The 18252-nt window shown below is 49.4% G+C and overlaps 1 protein-coding gene across 1 annotated transcript in view; it reads right to left on the bottom strand.

The window, feature by feature from the left end:
* The window catches only part of Schip1 (schwannomin interacting protein 1), a 562997-nt gene that overhangs the window by 437682 nt on the left and 107063 nt on the right, over positions 1 to 18252 (bottom strand). The window contains exon 2 of the mRNA XM_058574880.1: positions 8110 to 8174. Coding sequence (XP_058430863.1) covers positions 8110 to 8174 — 65 coding nt within the window. The remainder of the gene's footprint in view (positions 1 to 8109; positions 8175 to 18252) is intronic.

The raw sequence follows: 18252 nt of genomic DNA, 5'->3' as shown, positions 1-18252 counted from the left end.
AGGCTTCATGGAGCCCTGGCTGGTGCTGTCTCTGCTCTCACTGACTTTCTGACTTGTGAAGCTTGCCTTTGCCTGTTCGCCAGGGACCCTGCCTTCCACCTCCCAGAGGGCCTTTCCCCACTGGCTGTGTGCTCTCGATGGCTTTTACCCCTTCCATGTGGCCTTTTGGTCCTGCGGGTCTAACGCTCACAACTGCCTCTTCCCACTCACATCCATGAGGCAGGCAACACGCCCTTCTCAACTTTGCCTCTAGATCACAGCCCCTGCAACACTCACACCCCCCCGACAGAGCCACCCCTCCTGAGGCCTCTGGTTCTTTGCACCTCATATAGGTGTACAGTTTGAGTGCTCAGGATGGAAACCAGGGCCTCAAGTATGCTAGGCTGGCACTCTATCCAGTTGTTTTATTCTATTTTGCGACAGGGTCTTGCGAGGTTGTTGAGTCTAGTTCTAGGGGAAGCGGAACATGCAGTCCTCCTGCCCCAGCCTCCCGAGCTGCTGGGATGGCCGGTGTGTGCACTGGCCCAGCTCAGGGTAACTTACCAGATTCTTTCCTTTTGTTGTCCTGCTGATGAAGAGCTGACTGAAGCTCCCCTGTCACCTATCCCCATCCTGGTTCCCACTTATACAGGTGTGTAGCAGAGGCTGCTTGCCCCTGATAGTTCCCATCTTGCCTTGTCTACCAGGAGAATGCCTGCCCATGTGCCCACCATCCCCCATAGGCTGGCAGGGACTGGGCTGAGTAGAAGTCCTGCTGGGACCCTACTGCTCTGGCCTGTCAATGGTGACCAGAGTGGTTTTCAGGAGAGCAGATTCCATGGTGCAGTGACCTCTTTTCTCTGCCCGCTCCAGAAAAGGTAAACTCTCATCTTGTCCCACCAACAGAGGTCACAGGCCCAAGGAGAAAGCTGTGGTGTTGGAGGGGAACCTGAGACCAGGGCCAGCTTCATGTCGGAGGCTCTGTGGGTCTGGAGAGCTCCCCGGGGGAGCAGGATTGGAGTACCCTTCCCTCTGAGGACTCCCAGGTTGGCCAAGGCTCTGCCGGTGGTCACAGAAGGCAGCCCAGCAGAGCAAGGAGTTCAAGCCCATGAGGGGCGCAGCCAACACCTCTGGGGGCTTGAGGGAGACCCAGGGACCCCTTCCTCCAGGCCTCGGCCATTTTAAGGTAATACGCCTGGAGGCCCAGGTGTGCAGCAGAGAAGGGAGGACAGAGGAGAGGCACGGGCAGGGGCAGGCCACACAGCTTCGGGCATGGGCTTGCTCCACCCGCTTCAGGAGTTCAGAATTTAATAACCAGATTAGACAAAAGTCACTGAACAGCAGTAAATTCTCCAATGGGACTCGAATTCCATTATTGGGCAAGATTAAGTTTTCTCTGCCTTGCCCCCTCCAGTGAGGGAAATGGGGTCCAGAGTTATTAGAGGAGATAAACCTATTCATCTGCACCTCAATGAGCTGAGACTCCGCCATCAAACCAGCAGACATAAATCACAGCATTCGGGCTCTGCGCTGGCTGGACCCCAGGCAACTTCTCTGCCTGCTTCTGCAGCTGGTGCCCACCCTTGGCTTCCACATGATGGGGAAGGGGTGGGGCTAAGAGGCCAGCAAGGGTCCCAACTTGATCCAGCACTCAAATTGGATGCTCTGGCTTTTCATGCTGCAACCTCCCCCCAGAGCCTTTTCACTGGGCAGGACCAAATGAATGAGGAAAATCCTGCCACAGATAGCCAGTGCTTGCAGACCATGTCTCAAGTCACTTCTGTTCTAATTCCTCAATCCAGCCATGGTTTGTTCTTCCAGGTTGCACCCCAAGGGTAACTTCTACACTATTCCTCTTTTCTCCCCCAAATGATCAGAAGCTCTGGCCAAGCTCAAACGTGTGTAAATTGTCCTGTGTCTTCTTACGTGTAGAGCTGAGTGTGAAAGAAGCAGAGACAGCACACACCGCCCACTGCTGGCGATGCTTACAGGCACCTGAAAGAATCCCAGAAGGCAGCCCTGGTTGGCATCACTGCCAAGGAGATCCCGATAGGCCCCTTCTCCATTTAGAAGTAGCTTTAAAATCTGATATATTGTTCTATAATCGATTCTATCTCAGTCTGGATCTTACTATTTCTTACTATGTGTTAATATCGAGGCACTGTTAGTACTATCTTAATATAATAGTCGATTCTATAGAGTAGGGAAAATGGGCTCAATTTTGGCATTATTAAAATAGGATAGGAAGTGATAAAGAGATAGAAGAGATGTGTTTTTTTTCCAAAAAATAATTGGAGGGGGCCAGAACAGAAATAGGAAGAAGGAAGAAGGTCTTAAATAAAAAGGTGTGTGTGGCCCCAGGTGGGGGTGAGATGAGTAGCGGGTAGTGCTGCTGAACTCTGGAGAACTGCGCTCCCCATGAAGGGGAAGGGGTGAGGGGAGCTGGCACCACTGCCCAGAGCAGGGAGGAGGCACAGGGCACCAGTGTAGGATGGTTCAGACATCCCCCAAGCCAGCACTGCACACCGCCTGCCCAATGTGGACCATGTTGCAACGGACACTTCATCCTTGATTCCAAGGGCTGCAGATTTAGGGATATTTTTCAACATTATTCTGCACATCCGTGGCCAGCCGACAGCTGGAAACAGAAACCACACCTCCCTGCCGCCCAGGACATTAGCACTCAGCAACAGTGCAGCTCAGTCACCAGCTTCTGATAAGGCTGATGAGGATTCAAGGCCTTTCACTTGACTCTATTAACAGAGTCCTGAGGGAGGGCGGCAGAAAGTGACCACACCCCAGAAGACACGGCTCCACCTCCCGGGCTCAACCCTACACTCAAAGCCAAAGCAGAAAAGTGGAACATTGGACCATTCTGGGGGCAGATGGAATACAAAGAATGTCACAATGCGTGATCCTGCTGACCAGTGGCTGTAGGAGGCCCCATCCCCGCCCAGTGGTGTGCTGTCCCAGCTTCCTCCGCTCCCCACGCTGTCTAAGCCTGGCAGTGTGACTCACGGATGGTGGGCTCTGCCTCAGGGTGCTGCAGGTCTCACTGAGGGCTCAGCCCCTGCAAAGGTGGCCCTAGGCTGGGTTTCACAGGACCTGAAGGAAGTCTGCAGTTGAGAGTGTCAGGTCGTGTGTGTAAGGAAGGCCTGCAATAGAGGAGCAGAGGCCAGAAAACACACAGGCTGGTTTTAGAAAACAAACAGGGATCTCGCACAAGAGAAGGCACACGGGTGGATAGAAGGAAATGATCCTGTATACAGATGGTCATGGGTCACACGTGTGTACAGCCCCTATCACAGACATTGTGCATTTATGATCTTTAATTCTGTAAATTACACCCTGTATCAGCTGAGAACCCCAAAGCGGATGTAGCTCAGTTCGCCATTTGGGAGAAACACAGTAAAACTTGTGTCTTAAGAATCCGGCTTATGTGCTTCATCCCCCTAAGAGCCTGGTCCTCTGTTCCTCCCAGAGCACAGACCCTGGCAAGGGTGTGTGTGTCAGGCATCAGGAAATTTCAGCTCCCACGTGCGTGATGTGTGCTTTGACCCCTCTCTCTGGAGCTGTAAAAGGCCAGTGCTGACACCCAAATCCACCCAGTAGGCCCTCAGTGACTTTAAGGTCCAGCGCCATCACCCTGCCCCTGGGAAACAGGATCTGGAGCCAGGGAACAGGAGGAGTGGCTTGCAGCAGGAGGGAGCAGGGAGAGAGGAAGAAAGCTCATTAGAAGGCTGTAGGAGCTGTCAGCCATGAGAACAGGAGTGTGGTGGCATCAAAGAAAAGGATACAAAGCCTGCTGAATGTCCCAGTGCAGTGCCATAAGCCACAGTGCATCTCCTCCTCCTTAGGGAGGAGTGGCTAAGCACTGAGGGCACACATGGGGGCTCACAGGCACTCATGTGGCCACTAGGTGGTGCCGTACGCCCAGGAGAGCAGAGTGTGGCGGAGCTCCTTCTGCCTGGCTGGGTGAGGAAGAGGCTGTGTTCTGTGGGTACCCAGGGCTCCTCTTAGTTCTCCTCATTCACCATCTACACACATGCTCCAATCATCGGGTGCTGGAACGGCATGGAGCGTGGGGGATACGACGCAAGGCTGCTAGGCATCGCCCATGCTCAGGACTCCACCAGGCAGGAGATGGCTGGAAACCAGTAAGACGCTTGATGGGGGACAGAGGGACCCAGATCAGGGTGGTGGACAGTAAAGTCTCACCTCTGTAATCCTGCAGCTTGCAGGGACAGCAGCCTGTAGCAAGGACACTGCAGGGTCCACTGAGCATCCCATTAAGGGCAGGTAGAGACACAAGAGAGCATGCAGGGAGACCTGTCGCCATGCAGCGACTGTAGCAAGGTGGCATCTTCATAAAGAGAACCTCTCCCAGCAATTTCACTAATCCAAGGGTAGAATTCATATTTCCTCAATGATCTGCGAATGCCTATTGGTTTAATTGGCCAGCATTTGTCTATGCCATCAATAGCCTCCATTGGTTAATCAAGTGACCGCATACTAACAAAACATGTGGCCTGCTATCACACACCACCCACCAGAGATCCGGCCCATTCAACAGTTACAAAAATGGCAGTGAGCCTGCTGTCTTGTGCCAATGAACGATCGTTACGAACAATAGCTATAAGCAGCCTCCAATTCATGAGTTGACAGAGCTCTTCTCTGATCCTGGGCCCTTGCCAAGCTCTGTGGGTCTGTGTGTGCATGTATGAGTGTGTGTGTGTGTGCCCATGTGTTGGTGTGCATGTGAGTATGCAAGTGTGTGCATATGTGTGAGTGTTCACGCACCCTGTGCTGCCCTCCACATGGTGAGCAAAGCTCTCCCTCTGCACTGATGGAGATTTAGAACAAGGGGAATGTTCCAAGGGGCCACCCGTCCAGGCACTTAACTTCTGGTGGGCGTGCCTGGCTGGGCTGATTTGCACAGTGCCAGGACAGCTGCAGCTCACCCAAGTGCACCCATTTTTTAATCAAATCCGACAGCTTTCAAGGACACACAGTCTTGCCCCGAGCAGGTCAGGAAACTCCCCAGAAATCCACAGAATGGTTGCAGCTGTAGGGCAGATGGCCAGAGCTTGTTTTCTCAGTGTCCTGGACAAGCATGAAAGGGAGGGTCACCCCAGGGCCAGTGTGTTCTGAGGGGAGACAGTTCCCGAACTGGGGCTCCTCAGTCATGGCTGGAACAACACGTGTACAAAACCCCAAGAAGCTCGGGCTTGCCCAGGCCTGCGATAGCACAGGAAGAGTGGGTGCAGGAGGTGGAGCACATGCACCTCCCCCTGGGGCAGAGGGCGGAGCAACATGGTGGTGGTGGTGGTGGTGGTGGTGGTGGTAGTGGTGGCCAGCAGCTCCGTATACACTTGCTGTCAATTAGCAAGGGAAAAAGAAACACTTCTGGGGTTCATTTCCTACATTAAAATCAGTCATGACATAGCCAGGTTCAGTAAATAAATGGGCTGAACATCACAGGGTGTCCTGAGACCTCGGAGGGTGATGCCACAGGAGGAGATGGATGAACTGGAAGAAGCTGAACAGTGCCTGTCCACTGTCTTCAGTCCCTTTCCTCCCCTGAATCACCAGGACGCTCTCAAGAAAATCAGGCGGCCCTAGGGGGATTCAGGTCCAGCCTACCTGGACTGAGCACAACCTCCCTGGAGACTCCAATGCAGCAGGATGAAAAGCCACCAGCCCTCTGTCATTACAGCAGGGTCACATGGGAGAAGCTTCTCTCTAAGGTCAGCTGGAGGCTCTGGTCATTGTTCACACATTGGTGATGGCAGCAAGAAGATGGGGGAGACAGAGATGTTCTCTTGTGTTTTAAGTTGAATTTATTTTTAACTCATATATAAAAACAAAAGTGGTGCATAACAGTGGGAAACACCATGTTTTGAAACTCATATGCACCGTGTAATGTTTAAACCAGGTTAAACTTTAATCTCCTCAAGCACTCATTGTTTCTTTATGGGGAAAACGTTCAATGTACTTTCTTCTAGCTTTTCAACATGGACCATTCATTATTGTTATCTGCAGTCACCCTACTGTGCCAGACAGACCAGAGCTTCCTACTCCTGTGTGATGTAGTGCCCACAGATCAACCTGCCCCAGCCTCCCCTCTCTCCCTGCCTCCCCACTCTCCTGGCCTCCCTGACTCTCCCAGCTTCTGGAAACCACCACTCTGGTCTCCATTCCTGTGAGAGCAACTGCTTCATGTTCCACATGACTGCAGTGTGCGGTGCTTGTCTTTCTGTGCCTCTCTTATTTCACTTAACGTCCTCCACTTCCATCCACTTGCTGCAAACGACAAGACTTGGTTCTTTTTGTGGCCAAGAAACAAACATTCCATTGTGTGCACCACATTGTCCACACCCTTCACGGACACCTGGGCTGTCCCCGTGTCTTGGTTGCTGTGACTAGGACTGCAGTGAAACGGAGGCACTGGCTGACTTCGTTTCCCTCAGGTGTGCACCCAGGGGTGGGACTGCTGGGTCATAAGGCAGCCCATTCACAGTCTTTTGAGGAATTTCCAGAGCTTGGTCCATAATGGCTAAACTGCTTTTTTCTAAGTCATTCACATTACCTGAAAACAGCCACAGTGAGGATAAATAAAATCCATGGCTAACCCAGGCAGCTCATTTGCTGGAAGGTCTGATGCTGTCCTTCTAAGGGCATCTGCCCAGCAGATCCACAGAGTACTGGCTGGACCATGCCTGGGCCACCTCCCATGGGGTCAGGTCCTCATCGATGCCTGTGAGGACTGACACTCTGTCCTTCCTCCTTGAAGCTGAGGGTCCTGGGCTCAGGTGGTGAGGCCATTTGCCTGACTCACAGAGCTGGGGAAAGGCAGAAAGAAGAACCAGACCCACCCCAAGCTTTTCCGTTTTCAGGAATGTTCTTAATGTTTTCATTTACACCCTTCCTGGGATGAGTCAGTTCACTTCTTGACAACATCCTTTCCGTTGTGGGCAGCCTGAAAACTGTAAAAGTCATGTTTTCTTGATCCCAAGGCTGCTTCTCCTCATCTCCTGTTGGTAGGTCTCGCGCCACTCTCTGGAGACAAAGATGCAATTTGGCTCCCAGACGTTCCTCCTCTCCTCTCCTCCATGGGGCACCTCCTTGGTTCCCTGCAGTGGTTTCACAGGGTCCCCTGGCCTCGCAGCTTTCCCTGCCCTGTCCTCTGGGGATGTCAAGGTACTTTGTAAATGCATTGACCAAGCCAAGCAGGACCCACTGGGGCAGAGATCACTAAGACCCAGCCAGGCTAGAGCAACAGCTCCGTGGGCATCCAAACCTGGGTTGGCTCCCATCCTCACTGTTCTCTGGCAGAGCACGCAGAAGCCTCTCTGAGCTTCTTTCCTCTCTGTAAGATGGAAACCATAAGGCTCCTACAGAAAGGCCACAGCCAGGACTTGAGAGAAAGTTGGCGGGCATTCGCAGTACAGAGCACAGCACAGATCCTTCATAACCGGGAGTTATTTTTAATTCCCTTATCCTGACAATGGCTGTCAATCAATTTGATATTATGCTAATATTTTTAGAAGTCTTATAAAATCACAAGCTACGTTAATGTAAAAAAAATACCCTCTAAGCTCTTCCCATAACGTGAAATCAGGATACATATCTCACATGCCTAACTGGACAGTTTTTAAAAACTTAAGAGGTAGACACTATTTTTGTCTTTATTCATTGCTTTTCTCTCTCCCCACCCCTGCCTTTCCTTTTGCTCAGTCTTACATAGTTTTGCAGTGTTATTTTGAATGTTCATGCTATTATTCTATTAATTTTGGGGTAGCCTTATACTTCTTGCACATTTAACGCCTTCTATGAATATCCCTGACTAAAGTTAAAGATGGAAGTGTTAAGTCTCAATCCATGGAGTACACACCATGGACATCTGAGTACCATGTGATCCTAATTTTTATTTTGAGACAGGGTCTCAAAAAGTTGCTTAGAGTCTCACAAATTGCTGAGGTTGGCCTTGACCTTGTGATCCTCCTGCCTCAGCCTCCCAAGCTGCTGGGATTACGGATGTGCACCACCACATCCAACTGAGTTTTTTTTTTCATGAAAGCCTTTTAACCTGGCCAATGATTTAGATCCCTTTTAAGTTTCTTTACTTACTTTTCAAGCAAATACTTCCCATCGTTGACTTGTTCTAAAGGGTTCTGCAATCTTTTCAGCTCTTCCTGTAAAAAAGGAAAAAAAAAAGTGTATCACAAACTAGTGTCAGGAACTTATGGCAACAATACTCAGGGCAGTTATTAGTCAAATTGAGACAATACCCCATTCAAGTTCCAGACATTGTTATGAATGTGAACACACAAGGCAGTTTCATCCTTGACTTAACTGGATACAATACTATCACTCAGACGGATTTTCCATCTCTGAAGATGCTGCTCCAGTTGCTTTCCAGGGTGGGGATACAACCCCACCTCCACTCTTCTATTTTTGGGACTGGGGATTGAACCCAGGGAAGCTTATCCACTGAGCAATATCCCCAGCCCTTTTTTCTTTTTTATTTGAAGACAAGGGTTCACTAAGTTATTTAGGGCTCACTGAGTTGCTGAGGCTGGCTTTGAACTTGCAATCCCCTGTCTCAGCCTCGGGAATCACTGGTATCACTGTGCTGGGCTCCGACCTCCATTCTTTCCACCTGGCTCCGTCCACAGTGCTGGCTCCTGGCTGCTGGGAAGAGACTGCAGAAGCCTGGGGTCTCCAACTCTGGAGGATGCTTCTCCCTCTTAGAAACCTCTTCCCTGAGCCAGGTGCTCAAACGTGCATAGACCTCCCCTGCACTTCAGGCACCCATAGTGCTACAGAGTGTGAGGGACACAGCTCCGCTTCCTGGCGAAGCCCCTGTCCTCAGCCCTAGCAACACTGAGGATTTGAAGACCTCACAGATCTTCATTCCATTCCCTGAGACCACAACCCTTCCTGGCCACCCTAGCAGCCTGCCCCAAGAGGCAGCCCCTGTGGGACGGCAGCCATCCCTTGCTCTCTGCAGGGCAGAGGTCACAAGGTCCACTGACCTTTGACATGGTAAGGCAGCCCTACAACCTACTCCGTATGTTTTAAGTCAACCCTGAGTCCTCACAATGAAGACTCTGGGCCAAGAGTGGTGACACTGTGCTGTTGAGGGAGAGTGACAAGAGGAAATTCATGCAAGCTCCATACTGACACATTTTCCTGAATGATCTCCATCTGCAGGTATTTGATTGTGCAGACAGAGGGCTGACTGATCCCTGTTTGGGGGCCTCCACTGTGAATCACGTGCCACACATGCAGGTTGAGCTCCTCCCCAACTTTCCCCTTATTCAACAGGTTTTCCCAACCGAGAGGAGGGCAGGGCACTCACCCTGCTTTCTCAGTGGCCTGTGGTGGTCCCAACGTTACTAGCCCCTCTCCACTGCCTGCTCTGCCAAGCTTGGAGCTCAGCAATGCCAACACCTCCACCTGATTGCCCATTCCCAGAAAGAAGCACTTGTGCATGCTGAAGGTGTGTCTGCCTCGGTAGCCTAGTGCTGAAACATCCTCTCGCCTCTCTCCTCTGTGCCCTGGAAACTCATAGCCTTGGGCTTCATTAACTAGGACACTTTGTTTGTGGCTTTAGTGGAAGGGGGCACTGGAGAGAGAGGGGGTGGGAAAGGAGCTGGAGTCCCAGGACTCTGTCCCTTGGCAGGGTGGCTCCACACAGGGTGGCCTTGCCCCTCCTTCCCTCCCTGCCTCCCCCACTTCCTTTGCTCTCTCTCCTCCTCCTCCTTCCCTGCCCTCGTCCCACAACCGTTCAGGCCCAGATGCTTCCCAACCCTGCGGTTCCCCTGCACCCAGGCCCACCAGTGTGGAGTTGCTCTGTGAAAGTGTCCATGCCCTCACAAGTCACTGTCTTATCCCTGGATCCTGGCTCATGCACCCCAAGACCCTGAGTTGTCCTTGTTTTCTACTGTCAAAAGTTCAATTAACTATTGACTAATCATATTAATTGACTGAAGAACGGCACTATGACTGACCCATTGGAGGAGAAGCTGTCCTCAAGCCAATTTTCTGGCTCCATTTCACTGACCAAATAATAGGATGATTTCTACCATGCTCTAAATAGCTTCTGTCTTTTTTTTTTTCTTTTTTTTTTTTTGGTACCATGGATTGAACTCAGGGGTATTAAACCACTGAGCCACATCTCCGGCCCTATTTTGTGTTTCACTGAGTTGCTTAGCACCTTGCTAAGTTGCTAAGGCTGGCTTTGGACTTGCAATCCTCCTGCCTCCGTTTCCAGAACTTCTGGGATTACAGGTGTGCACCACAGCATCCAGCTAGCTTCTGTCTTTAAGATGTAGGTTAAACCTCTCTGCTAGGTACAAGTTGAGTTATTCAATACAAACTCAACACACTGAGTTCCAAATTCCCCTTGTGAAACCCAGGGGGAGCCTTGCTGAGTGGCAAGGCGTGAGCACTGGCTGCCATGCTAATGATTGGTTGACGACTGGTCCTGCTGCTCACTGGACTAAGGGGCCTTCTGAAGTAACCTGGGCGTGAACCATCAGAGTGGACAGTAGCTCATGGCTCTTTCTTGGTGCCTGGCCTCCCTTCCTGCATCACTCCTGTAGGTGTCTTCCTGGTGCCAGCAGTGGACATGGCTGGGGGTGGATGTGCTCACCTCTGCAGCCACATGGTCAGCCCCTAGGCCTACCCAGTAAGGAAGCACTTTTCCTGCTTTTTGCTGGCCCTTCCATTTCCACAGTCTAAACAAGCAGGGTGTGTCTGGATAGGCTTAACATCAGAAATTTTCTCAGAATTGCTTTCTCTCTGAAGTGCACTCCTGTCCAGACGCAGCCTCTTGACTTTCCTGGCATGTCCACGGTGTTGAAGGCCACACAGCCTGTGAGCCCTCTGCAGTATGCTCCACTGTGCAGCCACAGCTGACACACCCGTGACACTCACTAAGTCAGCTTTCTGTGCTGGAACAGCTCCATGTTAGCCTGAGGGTGGCTATTTAAAAGAAGTGAAAAGCCAACATTACTTCTGATGCTTTCAACGGTTCAATTGTTCAATTAAATATTACTAGAATTCCCCACCCCCACATGCCCCTTTTTTAAATGAAAGTGTGAAAAGGGCACTGGAAAGGGGTTACTGGTATTTGCATAATTTGGAAAAGTAGAAGACATAAAGTCTATACTAATTTTGGCTCTGCATGATTAAACATGAAATATTGATTATTGCTCTCCGTAACAGAATTTATGAAGCCAGCAGGCTGCAGTGTCTACACAAAGTGATTCTGATGCTTTGCCCTGGACCTCAGTGGCTGTAAATGACGCTGCTTGGTGACAGCTGGAGGAGGGCATTCTGATGCACAGCCTCAGAGCCACATTTCCCAGATTAGGCCAGCAATGACCCAGCTGCACAGCCCGACTTCAGGAAATTAAATTGGAGGGCGTCCAAACCTCTGTTGAAATAACCGTGTGAGTTACAATGCTTCTGTGGGCCTTGTTATAATGTAAATGTGCTTTACAATTTACTGCCATTTCCCTTCTCCCCTACTGTGAATTCGGGCATTAATAGTCATCTCATATATTTAAGGCAAAAAGGCGTCAAACTGAAAATGCAAGGTTCATGCTTTTTCCCTTTAGAAAGCAAGGATTATCGCTTCTCGGCCTTTTGGCTAAGATCAAGTATAGAAAGCAAGGACTGAATTCCATTCTTTCTTTTTGGCCACCCCCCTCTTTTTTTTGCAAAAAGAGCATAGGTTTTGTTTATGTATTATGCATTAATGTTTTTTTTATGGCTGGCAGACCTGTAAATTTCACACAAGGAGGTTACCTAGCAGCTAAACACAAATTTCTTTGGGAGGAAAACAGGGGCTAATAGGACATCAACAGCGCATTTAAAGGATCATTCTGGAAAGTTATAGGCACATGTGAGGCAGTATACTTGAGAGACTTGCCTGCTTCTAGCACCTCGAGGACATTTTGGATGTCTGATGCATGCAGAGGCTGTGACTGCTCTGGCAGTGACTACCACCACTGTATGAGGTGCCAGGTGAGCACTGGCCTTGCCATGCTGGGGCCTCACGGTCAGCCAACTTGCAAACTTAGGAACATAAGGTATGGCAACGGGAACTGCTGCAAGAGCAGGTTCTTTACTCGTGGGTGAACCAGGCTCTGTTCCAAGGTGGCAGGACACAAGGTCTCAACTCCACATGTGAGAGGGCAGAGCAGCCAAGCTCACCTGAGCAGATGCCAAGGAGGTAAGAGCCCAGTTCTGACTAAGTTATTGTCTGTGAGCCAGATGGTCTCAGACCTCAAATTCTCCTGGTGTAGATGACATAAGGGTGCTTCAGGAAAGAAGCACCTACAACCAGCCACCAGATGGCCCTTTGCCCTAATCTGCCTGAGCTCCTGCACACTACAATCCAAGCAGAGGATCCAGGACTACCTGACTGTGGCCAGCCCAAAGTAACGATGAGAAATACCCTTTGGGATTAAGGGTCCTCCTCTCCTTCCTTGAGGATAGAGCATTGTCTCAAGAACTCATCCCAAATCTATGGCCACAGAGTGAATCCTTAGCTCATTTCAGTCTAACCCCTTCCGTAAAATCTAGGATACAAGAAATTATGACTATCAGTAATGATGTTAAGGGGATCGCTGTATTCAAAATTAGTCCACTTAACAGCAGGACAACCAGCTGAGATTGAAATGCTGGGCACAGATATTTTTGCATCTTATATATTTCTGCATTCTGAAAAAGAAAGAAAAATCCCAAGACCATGCTTTGAACTGAGAACTCAAATACAAACAAGCACATGAACCTGCAAATGAACACTCTCAGAATGCAGACAGAACAGCAAACATGACAAGTAACTCCATCCAACTCCAGATTCTCTGGCCAAGGACAGCAATTGAGCGCAGGTAATCAGAACTCCATGCGACCCTCAGGGTGCTTGCACCTGACTGGAGTGTATTTCCTCCTGGTGTAGCAGATCACCTGGATTCGATTTTTTGCTTAGTCCAGTTGGAACATGAATTTGCAATTCCTATGTATTCACCCAGCCGTGCTGAGGAAGTAGCCTAGGGGCATGCTGGGAAGGGGCCTCCAGTGGGACCTGCAGCCTGGCTCTCCCTCCTCTCCCCTTCCCTGCCCTCTACTGTCCCTCAGGACTCTTACCTTCGGCTGCCTAATTGCCTTTCTTTAAGTACATTTCCAATAATTCAATTCTTCTGTATAAACCCTACTGCTAGCCTACATGAGAACGCTCTTCTGGATTAAGAATACTCCCGAGTGCCCACCCCTAGTTCTGCTCCTCTTGTCCTTCAGAACTCATCTCGGCCTGTGATCTGCTCTACTTCTGCATTTCCTCCTGCAGGTCATTTCTTTGAGCTACTGCCATCACTACTGACATCCATTGAATTTAGTATGTGCCAGGCACGTTGCATAAATTACCTTCGAAAAAGTATGATTCTAGCCCCATAAATGCAGCCAAAGATGCAGTTGTTATTCCCACTTCATGGATGAGAAAACAGGCACCCAGAGTGAGGCAACTTGTCCACAGACTCACAGCAGGAACCGGGTGCCGACTGGAGTGGTCTCCACTTCTGCTCTCTGGGGCTGTGGGGGTCCCCCAACAGCTCCTGTGAGGCAGCCCTGTGGTGTCTGCAAAGTGCTCAGACTTGCCATTGACCTGGAAGTGTTACTTGGCTGTGCGATCCTACACATCTGGTCAGCTCTCTCCAGGTCTGTTTTCTTGTTGGTAAGGTGACGATGTCAGAGCCCCATGCACTGCCATGAGGGGTAACCAGAATCATATTTTAAAGTGCCTAGGTGACCTTAGGTGCTGCCACCCTAGGGAAACTCCTTAGTGTCCTACTCAAGATAGCAGTGAGCTCTCTCCCTTGTCTTATCCCAGGGGTACCTGGCACTGCTCTCTCCTGGATGTGGGACCCTGGCAGTGGGGCCTCTCTGAGCCCCAGTTTCATCTTCTGTAAAACGTAGACACTAACTATACCAGACTCCAGGGTTGTAGTGAAGTTAAAAATTCAGGCAATCAGTGCTGAGCCAGGCAGCAGGTGCTCACCAGTGCTATTTTCGTGGTTGTTTATGTTCTTATTACATCTCTCCATCCCCTTCTACACCTGGCATGCACCTAGTCACCTGTGCCTGGCTCTCTCTGAAACCAGTGCTGAGGATCCTGTTTCCCAGCTGTCCCTGGAACGTGTCCTCTGCTTCCATGGTCCTTATAGGATTTGCTGCTACCAGAATGAGCAGCCCAACATGACAGCCTCATCAGAACATCACTGCATGGAACGCCCCCCTGACCTCACCTAGCAGAGCCCACTCCCCTGGGCCTGCGGGACCTCAGGAGAGGAGGTGAGACCTGCTCCATCTGTTCCTCCACCCCACTGCTCTTAACCCTCTTAGACATCAAAATCCCAAGCTAATAACGCCATGCTAGGAAAATGGAATAGACAGTCAGGCATGAGTTTAAATAAACAATGATAAAGAGAGTCTTTATAAAGAACAAAAGAATTGTGCTGCAATAAACATTGATGTGGCCATGTCCCTGTAGTATGCTGTTTTTAAGTCCTTTGGGTATAGACCTAGGAGAAGAATAGCTGGGTCAAATGGTGGTTCCATTCCCTGTTTTCCAAGTGATCTTCATATTGCTTTCCATATTGGCTGCACCAATTTGCAGTCCCACCAGCAGTGTATGAGTGTGCCTTTTCCCCCACATCCTCACCAATACTTATTGTTGTTTGTATTCTTAATAGCTGCCATTCTGACTAAAGTGAGATGAAATCTTAGAGTAGTTTTGATTTGTATTTCTCTAATAGCTAGAGATGATGAACATTTTTTCATATATTTGTTATTGATTGTATATCACTTCTGAGAAGAGTCTGTTCAGTTCCTTGGCCCATTTATTGATTGGGTTATATGTTGTTTTGGTGTTAAGATTTTTGAGTTCTTTATATACCCTAGAGATTAGTGCTCTTTATAGCAGAACAATTCACAATAGCTAAACTGTGGAACCAACCTAGATTCTCATCAGTAGATGAATGGATAAAGAAAATGTGGTATTTATACACAATGGAATTTTATTCAGCAATAAAAGAGAATGAAATCATGACATTTGCAGGTAAATGGATGGAGTTGGAGAAGATAATGCTAAGTGAAGTTAGCCAATTCCAAATAACCAAATGCTGAATGTTTTCTCTGATATAAGGAGGCTGATTTTTAGTGGGGTTAGGAGGGGAAGCATGTGAAGACTGGACAAACTCTAGATACAGCAAAGAGGAAGGAGAGGATGGGTGGAGGTTAGGGGTGTAAAAAAGATGGTGGAATGAGATGGACATCATTTCCCTGAGTACATGTATGAAGACATGAATACTATGAATATACTTAGTATATAATCAGAGATATGAAAAAAGTGCTCTATATATGTAATATGTATTATAATACATTCTGCCATCATATAACAAATTAGAATAAAAAAATAAAAATTTTTAAAAAAGAGCAGAAGTAGTCAGAGGGTATAGCTTGTCATCCAGTAGCCTGGCAGCCCTCAGTTCCAGGGGCACTGGGAAAGCGCAGCTCCCCAGGGGCCCTCTCCATCCCCCAATGCCAAGACTCTCAGCCAGTGCCAGTCTGGAGCCATCTTTAGAAAGAAGTTCTTAAGCAAACTTAGCTTGATTTCCTAACTTGCAACAAACAAAAGACTTCCTACAAGTGAATTTATGGGGAAATAGGAGGTTGGGTGATCATAGACCAGATGTGGAGGATGAAACAGACAAGCATTGAGTGCCGCAGGTGCTGCCACAAGCTGCACAGGGACCTCCTCCTGTGGCCCAAGTGTTGGAGCAGAATCTCATCCTCCCCTTCATCCTACGTGCTCAAACTCAGGCACCCTACCTCTGACGGACCAGGTGCGTCAGCCACCATAGCCCAAGCATGATTTTAAAATGGAGTACAAAGTTTGTGTTAATTTTACAGCAAAAACAGAAGTCCCCAAATAAAGTTTAGGTTTATATATGTCTATCCCACTCCAGTGTAAATAAGCTCCCCAGAAAATACTGAAAAATATGCACACACACACCCCCACACATACCCAGCAATAACACACACACTCAATATTTTTTGCCTTTGAGATTTCTGGAAGAAGAGTTTGATAAGCACTACCCTAGTTAGGCTGGAAAGTGAAAATCTATTTCAAAATTAAGATATGGTGAGCAGTGTGTGATAGTGCAATTTCTATCTACAGTGGACAAAGTTTAAAAATCGTTTGTGTAATGGTGACATTTTCTGTGAAGTGTCGCAGGCGGTTATTGCATTTCCTCGTGGTGCTCCCTGGGTGGTGCTCCCTTGTGAGAGGTGCATGTGCCCGAGGCCCTCGGTGTGCACGGTGTGAAGCAGGTGTCACTGTTGCACCCAGTTGCTCTCCAGGCCCAGCAGACCCTGAGCATTCCGAGCTCCGTGTATCACGGACACACCAAGAATTGTGAATTTTAATTTCCAGCATAATTATGGGCACGCAGTGACAACTCTGTTAAGAGGAATATTCAAGAACTATTACTTAAAAGAAGGAACAGCCACCTTGGTGGAATGCAGCCAGGACACAGAACTCAGGAAAGAATGAGAGAGGGAGCAGGAGCGCCTCGGGTTGCTCACTTTCCTCCAGCCACACAATCAGAGCTCCACTCCTCACCTACCAAACACAGCATCCCGTGTTGACAGCTCCTAGGTGAGGTCCTCAGGGGGCAGCAGAGGCACACAGACACAGCCTCTCCTGTCCGGCTGCAGCCGGAAGAGCCCAACACAGCCAGAGGGCAAGAGCTCTGGGGAGTCCAGGACTATGGAAGGCTGCTGTTCACAGCTGGTGTAGACATTTTGAGGTTCCAGGTGGTGCAGATCCATCTGATAAGCCTGGCTCTTGTGTGCTGATGGGAGTGAAAGGTGTGGGTGGGGAAGGCCAGCCTGAGCTGGGGCAGCTGCTCCTTCCTGGTTGACCAGGGTGGTAGGTCAGCACGCAGAGAGCAAAGACGACCATGGAGCTGTCACCGAAGTTCAGCCATTGCATCGCAAGCTGTGGACTGGGGGCTTATTCAGTAAGATGACATCCATCAGAGCCAGAGACTGCAGGCAGACTTGAAGACAAAAGCAGCATACATCTGCTAACATCCACTGAGCCTCACACGGTGGGTGTTCAGAGACATCAAGGTAGATGGTGGAGAATAAGTCTTTCTTCCATAGCTCCATCCCTTCCAAACTGCATGCTAATCCTCTCGAGTAGACAGGCCACACAAGGGAAAGTGATACTGTGTTTATAGAGAGAGAACATTGCTTTTCAAAACCAACCAGAACTTCCCAGTGAGGTGACATGTGACACTCCCACTATCACACTATTATATTTGACCATGTTAGTGACTGCACCAAATTGCTCCATAACACAGAGCCAAGCTACTTAGATAAGGGGGACTTTATTCTGAACCAAGATATGTTGGAATCGGTATTTCCCTTCAAACAGCTATAGCAAATGTGCAGAGAGAGTGTCCTGATCCCAAGGAGGACATGAAACCTCCGTTGAGATCTCTGCTGTCACAAGTCCCCCCACATCTTCTAGATATGTGATCTGCATATGCTCAAGATATTGACACAAGTGTCATCATAAAGCCAAGTGGGGATAGGCATGGGTGGGGTGAGAGATCTTCCAAAGCTGGAGATTGAGGAAGGAGAAAGGAATTGGGACAGGAAAGTTTTAGAACAGAAGTTGGAAGGCAGCGCTGCCCATGTCCAGGAGCAGCACCACACCCAGTGCAGAGCCACCCTCTGACTCCCTCCCCAGCCTGGCGACCACCATTCTGTCTTCTCCCTGTTCATGTGGAATAGCTTTGCTGTTTCCATTAGTGTGAAACCATCCTACTCGGTGGCTAAAAGTCAGCATCGCCTCCCAAGTCCTTGGACCCCTCACACCTGCTCCGAAGCACCCACATCTCACTTGTAAGGCTCTTCTGGAAAGGTGCTCCTTCTCTGGGGAAAAGCTCCCTCCACAGTCTCAGGGCAGAGCATTCTCCTTCGGAACATGGAAGACTGTCAAAGTCCTCTGAGGACAATTCCAGCCAGAATCACCAAGAACACATGCGCCCCAGGCTCCAGCCAGGTAGTCTGCTGTGGACCAGGACCTGGCCGTGGACAGCTTGGTGTCCATGATGTCACTCTTGGATCCAAGACATTGGGTCCAGCATTGTCTCAGGTGTAAAGTGAGCATTGCCTTAAGGAAGAGGG

The sequence above is a fragment of the Marmota monax genome, unplaced genomic scaffold (genome assembly GCF_021218885.2).
Source record: "Marmota monax isolate L192 unplaced genomic scaffold, Marmota_monax_Labrador192_F-V1.1 WCK01_AAM20220418_F8-fsc00022, whole genome shotgun sequence".
Classification (NCBI taxonomy): Eukaryota; Metazoa; Chordata; class Mammalia; order Rodentia; family Sciuridae; genus Marmota; species Marmota monax.
This window is presented reverse-complemented; position numbering and strand designations above follow the sequence as displayed.